The sequence below is a fragment of the Seriola lalandi genome, unplaced genomic scaffold (genome assembly GCF_002814215.2).
Source record: "Seriola lalandi dorsalis isolate HSWRI2012SDOR001 ecotype SW California unplaced genomic scaffold, Sedor1 jcf7180002054703, whole genome shotgun sequence".
NCBI classification, from domain to species: Eukaryota; Metazoa; Chordata; class Actinopteri; order Carangiformes; family Carangidae; genus Seriola; species Seriola lalandi.
The window spans coordinates 351776-371691 of NW_019525256.1; the positions used below are offsets into that span (position 1 = coordinate 351776).

The window sequence follows — 19916 nt, forward strand, 5'->3', positions numbered from 1 at the left end:
TTTTTTTTGACATTTTCATGCCTTAATATACTATGACCTGTTTTGACAATTTATGGCATATACTCTTTGTGTCTATCTTCACCCCTTATGTTACTCTCTTACTGAAGTGTCCTAACACATTGAAGGTGAAATGACTTTTGCTCATTTCAGAGTTACATAAACCTGTTGAAGTATGATAATCTTGTGTGTGAGTATTTTGAATTGAACGGTTTTGTAGGATCAAAATTATCAACCCACTGCCGCCTATGGGGAATCTGTTGTGCCAAATTTAGTTGCTGGGATTTACCAACACAAAGGGTCCTGACATCTGGGAAGTCCAGTCTGCACTTGCGTGGGTGGGAGAGGAGTCTTACTCACAGGAAACGCTTGTGCAATATAGTACTAAAAACATCTATTGACAAAGTTTAAGAATGGAGCCCTTGCCATCACAGGCACATGATATGTATCTTAACAAATATTTTACCTTAAGGTCAGAATTTCTATGTGTATAACAAGCCTGGACTCACAGACTCTCTATAATCTCCTCCTGCTTCCCAATTTATATCAAACCACAAAAGATATCACTCAATAAAATCTACATTTTAAAACTGAACTTAGAAGATTTATCAATTTCAGATGAGTTTTTAATATTTCATTATCAGACAGACACAAACAACTTCCTCACCCACCAAGTCATTTCAGTTTTACTTGTAGGGTTACTATAGGTCATGTGAGTCAGACATTGAGGCCTTGAGGGCACTGAACTTTACCATAAGCCGGAAAGACAGCCTTTGAGGCAAAAGTATATCTATTGTTCATACCAGCCATTATGAGTGGGGGTGAGAAGCAGAAAGAAAGGTTTCAGGATTTTTTATATATATGTGTTTGTCTGCACTACAGGGTGCATGTATTCAAAATTTCATTACGATATTTCAAAAAATAAAAGTTTCACAAGGTATGCAAACTGTTTCCACCACTCAGTCATTACGCGTCCATTTTGGCCACTTCCGGCACCTGTACCGTAAATGCGATGATGACTCATGTGACCACAGTTGTTTACACAGTTGTTTCAGAGCAGAGACACGAGACACAAGAAGGGGTTAGTTTTTTATAATGTGTGCTGATTGCCACTTACGATAGTGAAAAGGTTATGTCTTCAAGTCGTACCTTGAACACAGACCCCCACCTCATCTAACGTCTGAATGCCCTTCCTCCTTCAAGCACCTTCCTGCGCACGTGGCCTGGAGATGAAGCCGGAGATAACGGCAAGTAGTGTTTTCAGTTTGCTGTCTGCTGGAATTCCGGAACAGTACCAGCGGCTGATACCTTAAGACCTCAGCAAATAAAAGCTTTGCATGGATGCATATCACAATGGGTAAGTGGGAAATTTTCTTTTGGGATTAGTGTGAACTGACCCTGGTGTATGAAACTGCACTGCCATCTGCTGTCATAAGACGTGTGGTTACAAACATTCACTTTTAATAAGATACACCATTAACACACCTTAGAACCATTGTTAGACTTGATAAGAGGGAAAAACTCCACCTTTTATTCTATAGTTTGACTGATCCCTGTGCTTCATAAGGCAAGGTTTTTTTGTGGAACATGTTATGATTGTGGCTGCATTTTTATAACAAGTATTTTATTAACAAGTAGAAATGCCACAGTGTTGTGTTCATAACTTATGTTTATGCCTGCAGTTTGCCAAAGCCTACTTATAATATGCCTGTATACAATGTTTAGTTGATATTCTTCTTTAGACAAATTTTTATCATGCCTCATACATTTTACATCATTTATACATTTTGTCATGGATAAAAAAATCTCTTCTGCTCTTTCAGACCAAAGAGCGCCACGCTGACTTCACCCCACAAAAAGACACTTTAGGATACCCATGTAAAACCTCTGACCAACTTCTCATCTTTCCTAGTTTTCCTCTTCTTAGCAAACATCGTTGGAAACGATTGTGACAAACACGGGTGACATCAGTAAGGTTTCCCACCTTCTCCTTGCTGCCGAGTCCTCTCAGTGGTTCAGTCTTGTGTTTCTCTGATGCTTCTATGTGACCAGAGAAGGACGACATGAGCAGGACGCTCACAGTACATGACAATCAAAAACATTTATGCTTTGACAAGAATCATCAAAGAAGTGGGGGACATCTTAATGTGGGTATTTCACTGCTCTGATGTGTGTGTTTTTGTTTTTCCAAGAGATAATGGATGAAAAATCAGACACTGCACTGCACATTTTTTTAGGCTCTATCCAGTCAAATGTAAACACTTGAAACCACTTTCAGTATATTCAAAAGTGATTTTTGTGATTTGATTCACAATGATTTGTGAGCAAAATGTCAGTCTGGATCACCTGAGCAAACCTTTGAATCCGTTTATAGATTTTAAAATTGAGATAGAGTGCCACTGTGGATAAAAAAGGAAATTAGATCATTCCAGTCCCAATCATAGTTACGGGTCTCCATCAAAAAAGTCCTTTTAATCCAAAGGCCTAGACCTCAGGTGTTTCATGGACGACTGCAGCCCCCCTGGACAACTGGACTTGGCGTCCCCTTTCACCAGCTCTGAATCGTTAGATAAGACAGATGCTCTTAGAGGTGAAATAATAGAAACAGAACTCTGAGCTACACTCTGAGCATGTGGATCATGAGTCCTCAACAGAGCCAGGGGGTAATAAGGCACCTGCTTTGGACTGTGACATGACAACGTCTTGTGCATCAATCCTGTAGTTGTAAGGGTAACTGTGTCTTTCCTTGCAAATATGCTAATGGCATTGTTTATCGAGGCAGTACTCTGATGCACCAGTAATTAGTGAATGGCATTTCCTTTGTTTTGTTTTCTCACATTCTTGTGATTTTTGAAGGGAATGTCACTTCTCCCTCCTTCCTTCACTGACATCTCAATACAGTAGAGGAGAACGAAACCTGTGGAGATCACAGCATTGATAAATTATATTTGAATTCGAAAGCAGCATCTCTTGATTCTTGTTTAGTAAGAACCGTCTTCCAAAAGGTAGAAACCTGAAAAGATCTGTGGATCATCAGGACATTGTTGATGTAGACAGTTTATTTGTGGGTTTGTCTGGGTTTTCTCTCATTTGTGGGTGATCTCACCACAGAAAACAATGACTTGTATTTTACACCACATCATCAAATGGAAAACAAAATTCAATCTCTTCTAATCAACATTTAGGGAACTTGTCTCTTTTTAAACAAGAAGATCACTCAGAGAAATTCAGAAATGACAGAATATCTTTCTTATTTTGTCTCTCACCAGTGCACAGCCTCCGTGTTGGGATCCTCAACAGTTTTCAACTACTGTATTTCCTCATAATGTGGTCAGGGTCTTCATTTACCTCAACTGCTGTATATCACAGGCCTTTATTTGAAGCAGGCTTTTATTAGAGGCAGGTCTTAATTTCTAATTCTCTCTGTTTCATACGTATAACTGACCATATAGATGTTTTAGTACGAAGCATCATTTTCATTCACTCCTTTTTGCTGTGTTAAAGTTACTGGTTTATGTCCAGCTAAGACATGTACCTAGTCTTCTTTGAAAAAATTCTCTAAACCTCGGGACAAATGCGCTAAGTTGGCAACACTGCAGGCTGTAAACGCCCCTGCAATAGAACCTGTGTTGAAAGAGCAATGGCCAGTGAGGAAAAGTGTAAAATTGACACTAGAACTGCTCATGATTTGTACATCAATATCAGGATCAAGCTAATTTCTTTTTCCTTTTTTGAACAAAATACATTAATATCCAGGTAAAGTAAGTAATATGCAATGAAATGCAGACGATGAACTTAATAATACAGTATAATACAGTGTGTATGTTTTGCTCACTAGGGGTAAATCATATACTCATTGCATCCATTGTATCCAAGAACCATATTATTTATAGTGACATTGTAAAATATGATGTAAAATGTTTTTTGAAAAAGTTTTTGTATAGCAGAAACTAATTCAGGTTGCTACAGTAAACCCCGTGTGATAATGATATACACAAACCATTTTTGTTTTATCGTATTGGTTTAGGTTTTGTCTTAATAACAGAATAGAGAAAATTAATTGTCAAACTTCTACAGTGAGACATTTTTTTCGGTGAGCTTTCAACGATCCCCTCTCTCTTGGTCACGTCAGATTTTTGAGATTTCATATTGCAGCTGATATTGTAAATGAAATGTTGACAACAATAGAAGGTAGAAATGGAACATCGGCCCCGCCCCACGTTACTTCCCTGTGCACAGTGTTGTGTCATGCACCTGTGCGCGTGGCTGACAGACCGGAGCTAGTGTGAGGACCAGCAGGTAACTTATTTTTTTACTGTGGTGACTAGCCTAAGGAGGTGAGTTTAATTCAGTGCCGTTACATTCTGGCAGAGCCTTGATATTAAATCTGATGGCTGACATGACCTAAACTCAAGTTACAGCTTACAGGTGACTTAAATTTAAATTATCGGCAGCTTTAATGGAGTTAGCTAGCTAACATTAGCTAAAGCCTGCATTGCTAACGCGAGTGCCCGCCGAGTTTTTCTACCGCTGAAAATCACCTTGTTCCCTACGGTTGTTTAGCTGAATGTTGGTAATGTTTACGTTTAAACAGTAGCTAATGTATTGATAAGATAAGTTGACAAATTACCAACTCCTCCAAGTCTTTTTTTTTTTTTTATTAATTTTTTAATCACCAAGCGTATTAAATGTTTGGGCGAAGGACCTAATTAAATACTAACCATAAGTAAACTGCTGACATGTTGGTTAATCTTAAACTTTTAGCTTCTTTCTAGAAAATTATGACGACACGTTTAAAATTTAGCGGGGAAAAGCCTAACTGTGTTGTGATATAACCTAGCTAATGTTTTGTTTTGTATGCACATGGGACATTTATAGGCTATGCTACCAATTACTTACGTTTTTAAACCCAAGACATTGTAGTTTTGAGTACTGCGCCTTTTAGTTGCCCCATTTAGTTTCATTTAAATCATCCCGACATTTTGTGTGTTCGGGGAAAATGACTTGCACTGTTTATCTTTGAATTGAATTTAAACCAGCAAGTGAGTGATGAGGTCATCTCTGACTTACTCGGTGTTAGGTCTACTTCTCTAAGGAATCAATGCAGATTTGTGCAAACATAGCCAATAGGTGGGGTACAGAAATACCCCATTGCCAGCTTGTAAAGGCAGGGATAAATCACTTTATGGCTTTCGTAATATTTTAACGGGTCCTCAAGCCGTCCAGTACTGAGTTCTGTGAAGTAGTCCTGCACCTCCACAGTGGTGTCTGCTGTGAGACTGTTGTCAAGATAACTCATACTATGCACATAAACCTTATTTCTCCCAATAAGATAGGCCTAAGTGTTGCCACACTACAGACGTTTTTTCTTGGGTGGATCTATGAGAAATGTAGAGAAAGAATTTGTGGACATGGCCCATTCAGTCCAAAGGGAGTTGCAGCAAAAGTTATCTTTAAAACTTGGGTTCATTTATTAGTGTTGAAACTTTTTGTATCATATGGAGGATCTAATGAGCACAAATATTTTTTACTTTTCTTGATATACTTGAGTATTTTCTGTCGATAAAGTAAAAATATTTATGCATACAGAGTATTTATTTTACTTTAATTCAGTTAGATTACTTATTGATTTTTATTTTTGCTCAATTAAGATCTTACTGGGGGTATTTAACTGATCTGATTTGTGTGTTTTTGTTTTTCAACAGACATGGATGAAAAGGCACGCTCAAAGAGCACCATTTTCATAAGGCTCAATCCGTCTGAATGTGAACACTTGAAACCTCTTTCTGTGTATTCAAAGATGATCACAGGTGACCAAAAAGCCAGTCTGGATGAGCCAAGAAAGTTTTCAAATCCATTTATAAACTTTAAAATTGAAGTAGTGAACAACTGTGTGAAAAAAAGGAAATTAGAACATTCCAGTCCCGATGATGGTTATGAGTCTCCAGCCAAAAGGTCCTTTAGTCCAGAGGCTTTGTCCCCAGACCTTGGGTGCTTCGTGGATGACTACAGCCCCCCTGGAAGACCGGACTCAGGCATCTCTGCATCAATAGAGAAGACAGATGCTCTTAGGAGTGAAATAAAAGAAACTGTGAACTCTAAGCTATGCTCTGAACATGTGGGTTGTGGGACCTCAACAGAGCCAAGGGGTTATAAGGGGACCAAGCCACGCAGTTTTAAGCATGAGGAGGTGGTCTTACATCTGGCACCTGCTTTTGACGGTGACGTTGACGACATGTTGTGTCTCAATCCTGTTGGCACTCATTCTGCTGGAGGATTTTCTAAAAATGTAAAGAGCTGCAAGAGTAGCAGCCTATTTCAAAATAACCCAGTCTTAATTTCCACTGTGGCACATGGACGAGAATTGGAAAGACGAGATGGGCAAGTGGACGAAGAACGAGCGGGGCTGAAGAAAGAGATGCATCTAAATGCAAAAGATGAGGAAGCAGACAAGGGTTATTTCTCCATGTCCTATATTAAGGACCCTAAAACAGGGAAGAGCCCCCGTCAGCTGTCCACAGCTGCCTCTAGCTCCCTGCACAGGATAGGTGAGGTTGAGGGGCCACAGGATGAATACCATCCTGAAAGTTCATCTGAACAAGCTATGCTGTGGGAACAGCACAATTCTTTCCCAGAGAGTGATTTGTCTCCAATTGTTAGTGGACCACTGGAGTCTGTGAACTCAGATTCCTTAGATGGTGATGTTGACGATATGTGGAATATCGGACCCCCGATATTTGAATCATCGTTGTGCCACAGCGTCGCAGTGAAGTTAAATGCTGATAGTGAGAAAAGTAGACAGGTGACAGAGGAGGTGCGCGCAGATGTGATGGAGCCTATCGATGTGTGTCACACCACACACGGTGGGGAGGAAGCCACTTTAGACTCCAGTTATGAAACCACCTTACCTCTCCAAGTACGGGTAAGTTGTCTCAGCTGTACTGCCTCATCAGGTACTGATGATGTGGTCCTACCTACATGTAGTTATGTTTATTTACCAAGCTCATTTTCAACAGTATATAGTGTGTGTACTGTATATTCACACCCATGCTCTCTGCTTTTTCAAGGTGAAATCTGTTGTGATGGTTCCCAACCAGCACACCATCAGTAAACCAGGGGCATTTGCTCTGCCAGATCAGAAGGCTAAACCTACCAGGCTAAAACCGTATGAGAGAGTTTCCCAGAGTGTTGAATGTGTCCGCAGGAGTCAAAGGTACTACAGTTGCTTCACCACTAAGGGGAGCAATATGACCACATCAAACACAATGTGGTACACTGTCTAAATTCGGATCCTTCCCTTAGAACACTTGCATGTAGCACACTATGTGCTGAATGGAAGTGTGTGAATTTAGGCAGGGTGGTGTTGTCTATAGACTGTATTTAGAGATGGACGTAGCCTCTGACGCCACCCATAGGTTTCCAAAAAGTAGGTTTGAAGCTCAGATTGAGCTGTACCTAACCTAACTCCTGGTCAATCCAAAAATTTGCAAAGAGGTGAAGTGTGTGTAGAACCGAGACTTTGGTGCATGCTGGTGTGGCAACGATACACTCACCCACCTGTCACTCAAAGTGATATCCCTCAATTATGCCTATCTTTAAGTTTTAATAAAATTTACACAGCGACCGTTGAGGGTGAGAAGTGTCCAGTGTTCTACACAACATTTTTGTTTGTTTTGAGTACAACATCCTGGTACTTGCAGTGCACTGCATGTTGCCATAATTTTCGGTGTGAGCACACTTATGCACCCCAAATAGCAAGTGTAAGTACAGAAGAATGCCAAGACACAATGTGGGAGTTTTGGCATTGGTTTAGTGGTTGTAATGGCAACTGTGTCTATCCTTGATAATAGTCTCATATTTTTACCAGTCTGCCTTTTTGTGTCAAAGTGGCTATAGGGTTGATATCATATCATATTAATCGATCATGATTTTGCTTTCCTGTACTCATATCTTGCTGTCTAAAGCATGAAGCATGTCTTTGTATGGTTGACCTCAGTTAAGATATTGTCTTTTTTTTTTTTTTTTCAGGCCGACGATGTTTGACACAAAGGTGGACTGGGAACATGGAAGAAGGAGTTATGTTCATGCTGTCACCAGACACATGACTGAGAAACCGGGAACAGCCAAAGGTATGAACCTGAGCTTTACCAGCAACCTTAGAGAATAACACTGAGAAAGCCTTTAATGGCATTGCTTGCAGTATGCTGTACTTTGATTCTCCACTAATTTGAGAATATGAGTGTAGGGCTGGATGATGTCGCCTAAAGTCTATCACTTTGAATGTGAATGGCATTTTGTTTGTTTTCTAACATTATTGTGATTTTTGAAGGGTATTTCACTTGTACCTCCATCCTTCACTACATTTTGTTGTCCATCAGAGTAAATAAAAATGTTTATCTTTTAAATCTTTCAAAAGAACACATTTTATGTTTTCTCAAGATGTCATGTCTGAGCTGTTAAACCTGATGACCCATGTGGCGGACCAGAGCGCCAACCTCAGAGAGAGACAGTGGCAGCATCCATCGGACCTTACAAAAAGGTACATCACTCTCATTTGGTTCTTTATAGTTATGAAGAAGTGTGGATTTAAAACAGTCTGAGGACATACCTGTTTCAAGCAATGTAAAACATGTGGCTCAGCATCTGCGCTTATTTTCAGGAATTATCAGAGACGATGGGGCAATATCACTCCGACAATCTCTCTGGATGAATGGCAGGCAAAGAACTGTACAGCCCATAAACGATTTGCACAGGTCCCAAAGATTTTTGAGAGGAGTCCATTTCCTTAAATTTGAACTTGCACTTAACCTTGAAAGAATTAAACTGATTGGCTGAGTCCTAATACTTATACATATGTATGTGTGTGTGTGTGTGTGTGTGTGTGTGTGTGTGTGTGTGTGTGTGTGTGTGTGTATATATATATATATATATATATATATATATATATATATATATATATATATATATATATATATATATAAAAATAAGAGTTTTAATGTTATAATAGGTACAAAAAATGGCACTGCTTTTCTTTGTTAATTTAATATGTGGTGTGTATTTTTGGGTTGTCATTTTGAGTGTTGTCTGTTTGTTTTTTTTCTCTCAATTATGCATGTCCTTTTGTGTGAAAATCTATGCATGTTTTTAAGTGTTTTGACTTTCTGAAAATGTTTCTACTGAACAAGCACTTAAGTGTTTGAAGCATATTACATTACTAACCATTTTACTAGGTTTGAAACTATGCCTGTTTTAAACGTGTATTTAAGTACAAAAATAAGCACCACAAACAGAATTCCTCTGTACCTTGTTTTTTGAGGTGTCAGCAGAAATCTCATTGGATATTTCAAAACATTGCCAATAACTCTAACACTACCGCTAGAGGTTAAATTCAAAAATGCTCTTAATGATTTGTGTTAACCCTTGAATTGTGGAGCAGCAGTGACCATTGTGCCCTTAGCTGATTGGAGGGTTCTCTGCACTGTGGTCTCATTAAACCTGTAACCTTGTAAGGAAAGTCTAAGTGTTGTAGGCGCTGAGTTGAGAACTCGGTCCCCAGAGTCAGAGCAGGGCTGTATTTGTGTGGGGGTGAGACAGTGCTGCTGATGAAGTACTCGTAATAAAGACCAACTTGTTCAGGGTACACTACAGTTGTGTTGGAGAATAATGCTGCATCTTTGTCAGCTTTATTCTACTACACAGCATCTGAGTGTTGCACACAGGTACAGGCTGACAGAGGGGACCCCAGGGAGCAAAAAAATGGAACATGGAATTTATCAGCATCGGTCCCATCCATTGAATTATTCAGGTTGTTAAAGTAATCCTGTCTGTACAGCTAGTGGGGCATCCTGTCCCTGGTCAGCCATCCAGATGGCAGCGGTGTGTGGGTGTCAGTGAAGGCCTTGTGACACACGCTGTGCAGATTGCAAGGCACGTGTGCAGCCGAGCAGCCACAGCAACTCTCTACACCTTCCAACTATGCTTTTCCCCAGCAGAGTCATGATCCATTTCAGTAGTAAGGAGAATTGAGTGTTTATCTGACATGCCTCACAGTTCCTCTGCAGCTGTGTAGGGTATTGTCTAAACAGACTGCAAACAAAAGACTCCTAGAGATGGAAGTCATGCGTGTCATTTACAAAATCCCCGAGCCTCATTTCACCTGCTCAGCTAAACAGTCTAACAGACTGCTCCTACATTGATGCATAGACAAATATAAACATAATCTAATATCTAAGCCGTTACCAGTTCAGTTGTTTTCTTACACAAGTTGCTGACACAACAGTAAATGCATTTTCCTGAAACCATGTTGGGTGAATTTTGCAGGATGATTGTCTTTCTTGGGCAAATGTCAATGTCTCCACAGTAAAACTGCAAAAATATTGCTTTTTTTATGGAGAAAAGTCTGACAGGTAAAGCCTGGTGAAGTCTGTGGTTCATATGTATTATTCACCAAGGAAAAATCCTGTCTGCCTGGATTTTGTAAACCTGTTTCTTTTAAGAAAAAAAAAAAAAGAATTACTTTGACTTTTTGGTTTAAAATATCTCATATTCTGTTTTGAATGTCACCACTTAGTACTGTTGTTCCAAATTAAGATCAAACGCTTTTGTGGAAAATATGTAATATTTTATTTAAGCATACACAAGTAAGCATACACCATATTCTTCATAATAGAAGTTGTGTAACCTTGTGCATAATAGTTAAACCATGCTAGCCCTCATTAAGCAATCACTGCTGTACACTTCATACAATGAATATAAACATGATAGCACTAATAAAGCAGTTCATTTTTCTAAACCATGCTTCTTTGTCAATCTCATTCCTATATTTCAATATGTCCATAACGAAATAGTCCAACGTCTCTCTACCATTACAACACTGAGTTTCAGTTTCTGGGCATGTTGCTAGTCTAATACAAAATACACATTGTGTAAGTTGTTTTGAAAAATTGTCTCTTTACTGCCTGGGTGTCTCATCACAAAATAGTCCATTACAGCTACCAAGCGTATTTTTCAGGCATTGTATGGTACACACAGTAGCTTGAGAAAACACCTTGGGCGTCTGACACTGAAAGTAAGTCCTCTGTGTGTTAGAGTGGGTTGTCACCACAGGGCTCAAGTGGAATGTTGAGTTCTTACAGTCGTCACCATTAGTCGAGTGTGATTAAAGGAAAGAGTTTTCATCTGCGGATTGCAGGTGTACACGTAACCTGTTCTGAACAGAAGCATCCATTGTGGCTGGATGTCCTCACACCAATAAACAACTTGAATCCAAACGATCAATTTGTTTCTTTAGCAGTAGGAGCAGGCCATGTATGGCTGACTGAGCAAATGCCAGCAGTAATGGAATATGCACTCTAATTAGATACCCAGATATCTTCCATTGATCCACACAACATGTGAGACCCATTTCTGTTTATCCTTGGCAAACTCACTTCTGTGTTAAAACAAATGATGCTCCACAGCTGTTTACCATCATACTGAGGCTGCTGGATTCTCTACAGGAGAGCTCACTCAAACGCATTGATTGTATGGAGAAGCTGCAACCCTAAATGAGTAGTTCAGCATTTTGGGAAACGTGCTTATTTATTTCTTTTGTTAAGAATTTGATGAGAGGATCAATATGTCTCTCATATGAGCTGTGTTGCTCCAGCCAGCTGCTGGTTGTAGCTTCATATTTATGGTATGGATATGAAAGTGGTATTGATCGTCTCATCTAACTGCAAAAAAAAAAAAAAAAAAGTGTAATTCCCAAAATGTCACAGTATTCTTTCAACAGTGAAGTTGAACAACAACCTGCCACACAAGTGAAAGTTCACAATAGCCCTACATTTAAATTAATAATAAGAAATAAATTATTTACAGTGTAAACATGGGAGTGTACTATAATCTGAAGATGATGATACACTAAACTATTCAGTCAAATCTGCGACAGCTTTGAAAGTAAACCTTATGTTTCTAGCTGAGGTTTTACTCATTTAAGCGACTGGGGTGGAGGAAAGTAAATAAAGACTGCCTACAGGGAATGCTGTTGAGAAATATATTGCTGGCAAACTTAAGGCATGGCCCTAGTTCAAAGAAATCATCCGGGGAGACAATCATCATTATCCGTTGCTGTGTGGATGGATGCGTATCGATTGGAGAGCCTGCTACCGGTGCAGTGCTCCTGGGGAAAAAATGGATTCAGCCTTCAGCCGCAGAAGTTGTGGGTGAAGTGCTGATCACTCTGGGTAATGCAGCAGAACACTGTTTGGAGGCTTCACCAAGTTTGTCCTGGCAACAGCTTAAACGTCTGGGTTAATCAGTCAGAAAGGCCCCTCTCCTTCTCCCTTTTTACCACTCTGTGACTTTCAGAAACATTTTAAACCCACTCTTGGCTCTGACATGAGTCTGTGCTTATTGGAGGAGCGCAATCTTGAGCTTTTCCTGTCTTATTAAGAGTGGAAGACGAGGGAGAGAGGGAGGTAGGGAGTGATAAAAGCCTGCCGTTGCATTAGTCATCATTCTACCCACTCCACTCAACTGTACCCTTCTCTGCTCACTCTTAACCACCTTTACTGGCTCTCTCCACTACACACTATGGGAGTTGTGAACTGTTACGTTTGTGTGCACACATGTATTTGTCTGTTTACAATAAGTGAATTGCCAGTGCACCGCAAAATGAGATGGAACAATAGTGTTTATCACTCTGCCTGTCAATAGAGATTTCCAGCTGAATGGCTGTTAAACATTACGTTTGGATGATTAAGATCCAGCACTTTTTTAAAAATCATTTCCCTCATCAAAGAGTCTTTTCTTATTGCACATAAACAGCACAATGACATGATGTAATAGAAATACATTAACAGTAGAGGAGTGCTACGAAAAAGCTCTTAATAACAGGACTTTTACAGCTGTGTATTAACATAAAAATCACTTATCTTCACAAGCAGCAGTGCTTTCTTAAAGTATGAGTCTATACATTTTCCATATTAGTCATGTTTTAATAAAAGGCTCTCTAAAGTGACACCAGCAAACAAGAATGAAATATAAAATGTATGTACACATTAAAAGCCAACCATCTCAGCTCGGTCTAAACGTCAACAATCTGTAATGTTTCCTTTTACTTTGCACACACGTTTAAATATTATGTGAAAGGTAAAGCATATGATACAAATGTGAGATATGAGGCCTTCCATCTTATTAGCTAAATCATAACATATAATTATTTTTAAGGCAGTACTACTGAGTTTGAATCAGCCCTCAAATACACCATTTGCTAAGTTCCCCTACAGTATACAGAGCACAGTACCGTATGGCCACAGTTGATCCCTTATCATTATGTTCAGCTTCTTCATCATGGAGTTTGACACAAATATTGACTTTGAATTGAGAAAAAAAAGTCTTGAGAGAAGCCCTTCGGTCTTGGTGACATCTGTTCAGGATGTCATAAAGAAGTCTTAGGGTTGAAGATTGGGCCCATAAAAAGTTTTTTTTTTTTTTTTTCCATGCTCGCCATCACAAACCAAAGTTTTTACAACAGCGCTGAAATACTTTGCTCTGAAAGTTCAGGAGAGGGATCACTTGCAAACTCAAAGGCTCAGGGTTAATTCCCTCATATTTGTTGTTCAGTTTGTTCATCTGTCGGAACGTTGCATGCTGGGAGGTCGAGTTCTGGACGAAGAGGCTACAGAGTTTGAGTCCTTGCTTCCGTACTCCATTGAGAGCTGTTATTGCTGATATAAGGGATCTCTTTAGTCCACTTCTCTGTAGACATCCATAGAGTCCAGCCCCTTTAAAAGTTCATTAATTAGATGAATGCACTACATTATGGCAGTTCCTTTTCCTTTTCAGAAATGCTTTGAAATTCATCACCCTCAAAGAGAAAGACACAAGGAAATACTAAAGGGCTTATCCTGGACGTGGAATGTAACATTTCAGAAATCTATAATAAAAGCATGAAATAAGTAAGAGATCATCAAAAAGCAAGTGTGACCAAAATGTTTTGGACTTGACTGTGTATGTGCCTTCAGATGAGAGATGCCTTTCAATATGACTTAATGATTTTCGCCTTTTCTGACAATATTGGGTGATTGAGCTGTGGTGTTGAGCCGAGTGATCCATCTAAAGCTGCTCTGGCGTCATCGAAGCACATCTGAGAAATGGCTCCTAAATTGGCCAGGTGGAGTCTGGATTCCCTGAGGGGGGAAAACGAGCTCGACAGAATGAAAACATTTCCCACAGGGCGGCAAAGAGTTTCTGCCCGAAGGGTGGATCTGAATTAAGAAACAAAAAAAAAAAAAAGAAAAAGCGATACCAGAACAACAGGACTGTTCTGGTGGCACCTTGTTAAAAAAATCAAACAAGTAAAACTACAGTGATACAGTTGAATCATCTACAGTATTTCTTAAAGTATAAAACAGGATGTTATGAAGAAAATAACATGTTGAAGATGAGATTAAGGTACAGAAAGTGGATGTATCTCAGTGCCACCTAGTAATGGGAAATGTCCAGGTTTGTGGTTGTTGATAACGCACTTGAAGACGGCGAGAAAAAAGAGGTGACAGAGGGAGAGAGAGTGAAAAGGTCTCTGGCTCTGTTTATCGGCTTTGGTCCCTGGGGTTGGTTTATCTGCAGTCCCTCCACCGCCGGAGCCATTTGGCCCTAATCTCTGCTGCCCTGTGGTACGGTGTTCATTGAGCACAGTGCAGCCACTCAACTCCCGCTACAGTCTCTCCGCTGCTGACTCTGCTCTCAGACCAGCACCGGCCAGGTCGCGCCTGACCCCCGGAGTCCCGCGGCTGCGCTTCAGCACCAGGCTCCGTGCCAAAGGAGAGTAGGTGCTGCCGAGGGGCCCAGAGTCCCAGCCTCATCCTGACAAGCAGATGGGCTTAAAAGGGGGCCCGCTTGTTTGTGAGAACACAAAGTCTTTTAGATAAAGAGAAGACGTCCTGGCAGTCACACCTCAATGATGTTGACAGATGGCATCCTATTGTTGTTGTTGTTCTTGGGGAACTGTGGGAGGAAAGAGGAAGATGACAGGTATGAGGTGTGGAGGACTCACAGGAATCATACAATAAGCTTCTTCATTGAGCATGAGGATGCCTCTGTACTCGGATGTTTTATTGATGTTGGGAGCGCGAGAGTGAAAGGAATAAAGATTTGTTTTTGACTTTTGTTTTCTGCCTATGGTTTGGCGATGATGGTATGGAGCTCTGTGCATTGATCAAGAGAGCCTATCAGGAGCGATGACTTGATTGTGTGTGCTGGTTGTTGCTGAATGCTGCATAGTCATGCACATAATGGTGGGCATGTTGAAGCAGTGTTCAGCGTTAGCCTGAAGCTGATGTTCAGATGACACTATGAGTGTGCATGAAGTGTCAGTGGAAAAAAGTCTAGAAGTGGCCGGGACCATTCACCTGCCCGGCGCCGCTGAGGGGGAGGCACCCGGGAGAGAGGAGGAGGAGGGGGGTGGGTTATACCTTACTGCGCAACAGCCCCCCCGTCGGGTGTTCAGGAGTGCTGCACTCTGAGGAGTTTTTGGCTTTGTCCTTGTTGTTGTTGGGCTCGTTGTCTTTGATTATATCATACTGGCGACAGAAGAGAGCGATTACACCTGGGTGGAGAGACAGAGAGGATTCACAAATAACTCCACCTGCCTCTGTACGCCACAGCAGGATTTTCTTTTATTTTGAGTAAGATTATAAACAGAAACAACGCATCAGAAGCTGTCTGATCCTGGCTTATCGAACAGATCTGTCCTCACCTGCCCACATGATAAGCACCACCACGATGATGATGAGCTCCCCTGCCCTCAGCTGGGTGGTCTGGCCCACTTCCTCCATCGTCACTTCGTCTGAGAGAGTCAAGAGGCAACATGTTTATAAATGTAGTACAGGAAGTGAATTAGGATTGACCAAAAAAGAGAAATGAACCATTATTATATAACATTTATAACTGAATAACACAGACAAAGCAACACTGCCTAACCATTAACCAACCACTGATCTTCATCTCAGTCTAAAATAACATGAACTTTTTCAAATAATGTTTCTCTAGATGATGCCAGCATGGCATTACTGTCCACTGTCTCAGATCTCATGACTTGAAGTTTGGAGAATTTCCCTTTAGTTTTTACATCGTTGTAGCCTGTTACATGCTTTGTCATCGAGGTGGTTGTAGTTTGTCCGTCTTAAGGCGAGTCAGCGTTTGGAAGACAAAGAGCTAATGGGCTTTGAAATGTTAATTATACAACATATCAGCAAAACGTGTTTCCATAAAATCAGGGTTTTCACTGAGTTCAGTGACCGACACTTCAAACACACTGAGCTTGGAGGCAAACAAGTCAGCATCAGTGTGATTTTGCAGTGCAGGTCCCTTGAAATAAGAATTACCAGGTTGCTCTATCACAGAATGAGCACATGGAGCCTGTGCATGCTATAACAACTTTACGTCAACCATTTCCACAGAGGAAAACCTTTCCCGCAATAAAACACACCACTTATGATTAAAGAGGCAATGCATCTAGAATTTGAGATGGTGCAATCTAATTTAAACCTAATTATAATACTCTAATAACTGTCATACAGTCCCTTAATTACCATTAAAAGAAGAAGTGGATACCAGAAGTTGTTTACCTTTTTGATATCTGCATGTTATACCTAGCTTTGCCACAAGTCATTCAAAATACAAACTTCCTGTTTTAACACAACAGCGGTGTTGCATTTTTTTCTGTCAAAAGGGAAGATCCAAAGAAAATACTAACTATGCATTTTTAAAAAGGTAAATGTAAGAATCAGCCGCCCTCCCCTCCCCAATCATTTCTTTGCAGCCCCTGAAGCAGTCTACAGTGCGGTCTGTGTACAGGTTATTAACAACTGGGACATTATCATCTCTGCAAACTTTAGTAATACTCTTTTAATTGCTGTTCACGGTTTTATCTACAAGCTTATAAACCACAACATGGTCATTTTTAATTAGATCATTCATTTTGTCCCTGCACCTGCTGCTCATGTCTCACGTGACCGCATGGCCTTGACATTTCTTTAACTCCGATTGTGCACTCAATATTTGCTCAGTCTCTCTCAGACTCCTCCATTTTTTTTCAGATAGTATTTATACTTTTCTTTATGCACACTGTTTTTTGTAGAGGGCAACAGGGAGCAGGCTGGAGTGGTCTCTCCAAGTCTCATCATCATGGAAGGCATCACAGCTGAGCTCCCTATTTCCACATAAACAACTTAGAGTGATACTTTTTTTTTTTCTTACATCAACCCCCCGTTTCCCGCTGATCCTGAGAGGATAGGCTTCTTCTCTCCGTCTTTGGTTCCTAAGTTATCTGTGCACGTTATTGTAGAGCAGCAGCAGACCCGACTGAACTAAACCGCTCACACATTTGGGGCTTCATTGATGTACTTCCTGCTTTTATTTTAGACAGTTGCAGTTCAAGGTCCGTATTCGTACTCTTGAGATCGTGAGCTTCCTTGAACACTGTCTGCTGTCTTGCTTTTGGCTCTTGAATCTCACCAAGTGCTGGTGTTACTATTTCACACTTGTCTTAGTCTCTAAATGTAGTACGACTCGAGTGCTTTTACCCAGTCTGATCACAGTCAATCCTGCACATGCATAAGGGATACTGGCACTTGTCAGCTAGTCTTCTCCAGTTGCCATTACGCCTTAAATTACAGGCGTAGCACAGTAATGGCGGGGAGCGGTAGTGCAGGTGTGGTTGCAGTAGAAAGGAAGATGCTAATAAGAAGTGACGATTTTCAAAAGACTGACTAGCTGCTGGGATGTACTTCGCCTGATCACTAATGGACCAAATTGTGTGAGGGCCTGATGGAGTCAAAAGATCACAGAGAGGCAGGGCATAAAGAGAATAGTTAAGGCCATTGGGGAACCCTTCATATTAGAGTGTGATAGAGACATGAAGCGATGAACAAAGTTAATCACAGCAGTCAGGATCAATTCACACCGACCTCAATACAACTCCATCATCATCTCTGAAGTGGAATGACCATCAGGAGAGGTCTCAAAGAGAGGGCAGTGTGTTTTCCTTGTTACTTGCACGTACAGCGGTCTTTCTATTGAACAAAGCAACAACACGTAGTAACTTTCTCTCGCGCCGCTCGGTGTTGTGGAAGTCAGAGGCTCGAGCTAAAGTTCACTGCAGAGGAGAAAGCACCCCTTTCCTTTTATTAGATGCAGTGGGTGACATTTGGAGGGCCCGGTGTGGCAGGAAACCCCACGCTCCAGTAGCTTTTAGCAACAAGCAATCTGCTGATCGATTGGCCTCTGTTGCCCGGTATTAACTAATCAAAGCAGAGCAGCCCAAGGCGCCTGACATTGCTGCCAGTCGGCCTCACTGGCGCAAACAGGTCAGCTGTAACACCGCTGATGCTCAATGACCAAACTCTTGATGACGCTCCGTGTTGTATGGATTAATAGCTTTCAAGGTCCGTTTACTTTTCTAAGTTACCTTCAATTCAGCAAGACTCTCTGCTGTGAAAAACTTGACACCGATTTGTCGCTTTTATAATCTAAAATTAGATTTTCAAAAACCATTTAAAGTGCAAACCTGAAGCTCTCACAAGGTTCAGGTCTTTCAACACAAGGAGTTAAAAGCCTGTTTTTGTTTTCCTGAGTATGGGGCTTGACCCACAGTATGTACTAACAGTTGCTTTGATTATAACCGTTCTTATCTCGTGTGAATCAATCAACTAAACGAAAGCCCAATGCTCGATCACTGGAGTGACACTTGAACCCAACTACCAACAGCTTGGAACAACGATTTCTGATTTTAGGATGAGTTATGTGCCGTAATTGACCATATTTGGCAACCTGCGCTGTAGCTAGAGTCGAGCAAAGAAGTACAAGGCAGCAGGGCAGTAGCCAGGATTTCAGAAATACTGAGGCTGTAAGCCCAAGAACCCCCGCAGATCATTTTTGAAAATTTTCTTTCAATTTTAATATTTTTCCAAGTTGAATTTTTGCCAGCTATTCTTTTATGTTTTTAGAAATTTGTTTTTATTCATTTAAACACTGTTTTATGTCCTAGAGCTTCTCTCAAATCATGGTTTAACAACTGTTCTCTAAAAGTTTTTTTTCTTCTCCACCAAGTTTTACATTATTATATAATTAATTTATGTTTTTATTACCTTTTCCAGACCTAAAAATGGTCAAATATGGTCTATTTTGTCAAAATAGTCTCCTGTCATTTGAAAAGCCATATGTGTATCTTTAAATTACGAAAATATTTGCTGCACTTAAGGTTCCCATATTCCCAGAGAAAAGTACTGAGGACATAACCTCATGTGTTACAGTGCGTTTACAGATCCAGACCGACTGTTTCCCCTGTTTCCAGTCTCTACACTAAGCAAAGCTGACCTCGTCCTGACTTAGCTCCTCAATTAATGTACAGACATGTGGCTGACATCGATTTTATCATGTCAAGAAAGCAATTAAGTGTATTTCCCAAATTGTTGACCTCTTCCTTTAAGGTGCCAAACCTATGTAGGATTTGTCCTTTGTCTTTCATCCAGCTACTTTTGTTTCAGTGGCCACACAGTGTGAAATAAAATCCAGGAGTGTTGTTCGTCCTTTGGGATGTAGCAGAGCTGTCTGGGGAAGCAGTGCTCCACTGCAGCCCTGTTTGACATACATATCAAACAACTATGTGACAGCAATAAAGAGAAACTAGTTTTTGAGAATTTTCCAGAAGGACCAGAGAGAGAAAGCTCTACCTTTAGTAGATCTGAGGAGGCCAATGCGTCTTGTTTGCAGTACTTTTTTTTTTATTTTCCATGTCTGTGTGCCTGGTTGCTCAGGGAGTGTACATGTCAATCTGTGTGAAACCACACAAACCACTGCTGTGTCTTTTGTCAGTAGAATTAAATTGTCAGGATTTCTTTTTCTCTTGTAACGCTGCATCCTCTGTGACCCCCCCC

At 40.6% G+C, this 19916-nt stretch overlaps 2 protein-coding genes across 3 annotated transcripts in view; one reads left to right on the top strand and one right to left on the bottom strand.

The window, feature by feature from the left end:
• The first annotated feature begins 5704 nt into the window (after positions 1 to 5704).
• On the top strand, positions 5705 to 8789 carry s100pbp (S100P binding protein). The gene is made up of 5 exons (XM_087178717.1): positions 5705 to 6919; positions 7065 to 7210; positions 8026 to 8126; positions 8437 to 8536; positions 8657 to 8789. Exons 1-5 carry the CDS (start codon positions 5705 to 5707, stop codon positions 8784 to 8786), a joined length of 1692 nt encoding a protein of 563 aa, XP_087034843.1. The 3' UTR covers positions 8787 to 8789.
• A 1818-nt stretch (positions 8790 to 10607) lies between these two features.
• Positions 10608 to 19916, bottom strand: part of fndc5a (fibronectin type III domain containing 5a) — a 31148-nt gene continuing 21839 nt past the window's right edge. The window contains exons 4-6 of one of the 2 annotated variants that reach the window (XM_023424101.2): positions 15737 to 15826; positions 15453 to 15586; positions 10608 to 14985 (exon numbers count right to left, since the gene is read on the bottom strand). In XM_023424101.2, the coding sequence (XP_023279869.1) occupies positions 14929 to 14985; positions 15453 to 15586; positions 15737 to 15826 (281 nt within the window). In that variant the 3' untranslated portion in view covers positions 10608 to 14928. Of the gene's footprint in view, positions 14986 to 15389; positions 15587 to 15736; positions 15827 to 19916 lie in introns of both variants that reach the window. The other variant, XR_002761715.1, reaches the window with a different exon arrangement.

Coding starts and splice junctions, on each gene's coding strand:
- s100pbp (XM_087178717.1), top strand. CDS start 5,705: ATGGATGAAAAGGCACGCTCAAAGAGCACCATTTTCATAAGGCTCAAT. Junction 7,211..8,025: donor TGTGTCCGCAGGAGTCAAAG/GTACTACAGTTG, acceptor TTTTTTTTTCAG/GCCGACGATGTTTGACACAA. Junction 8,127..8,436: donor GAAACCGGGAACAGCCAAAG/GTATGAACCTGA, acceptor TGTTTTCTCAAG/ATGTCATGTCTGAGCTGTTA.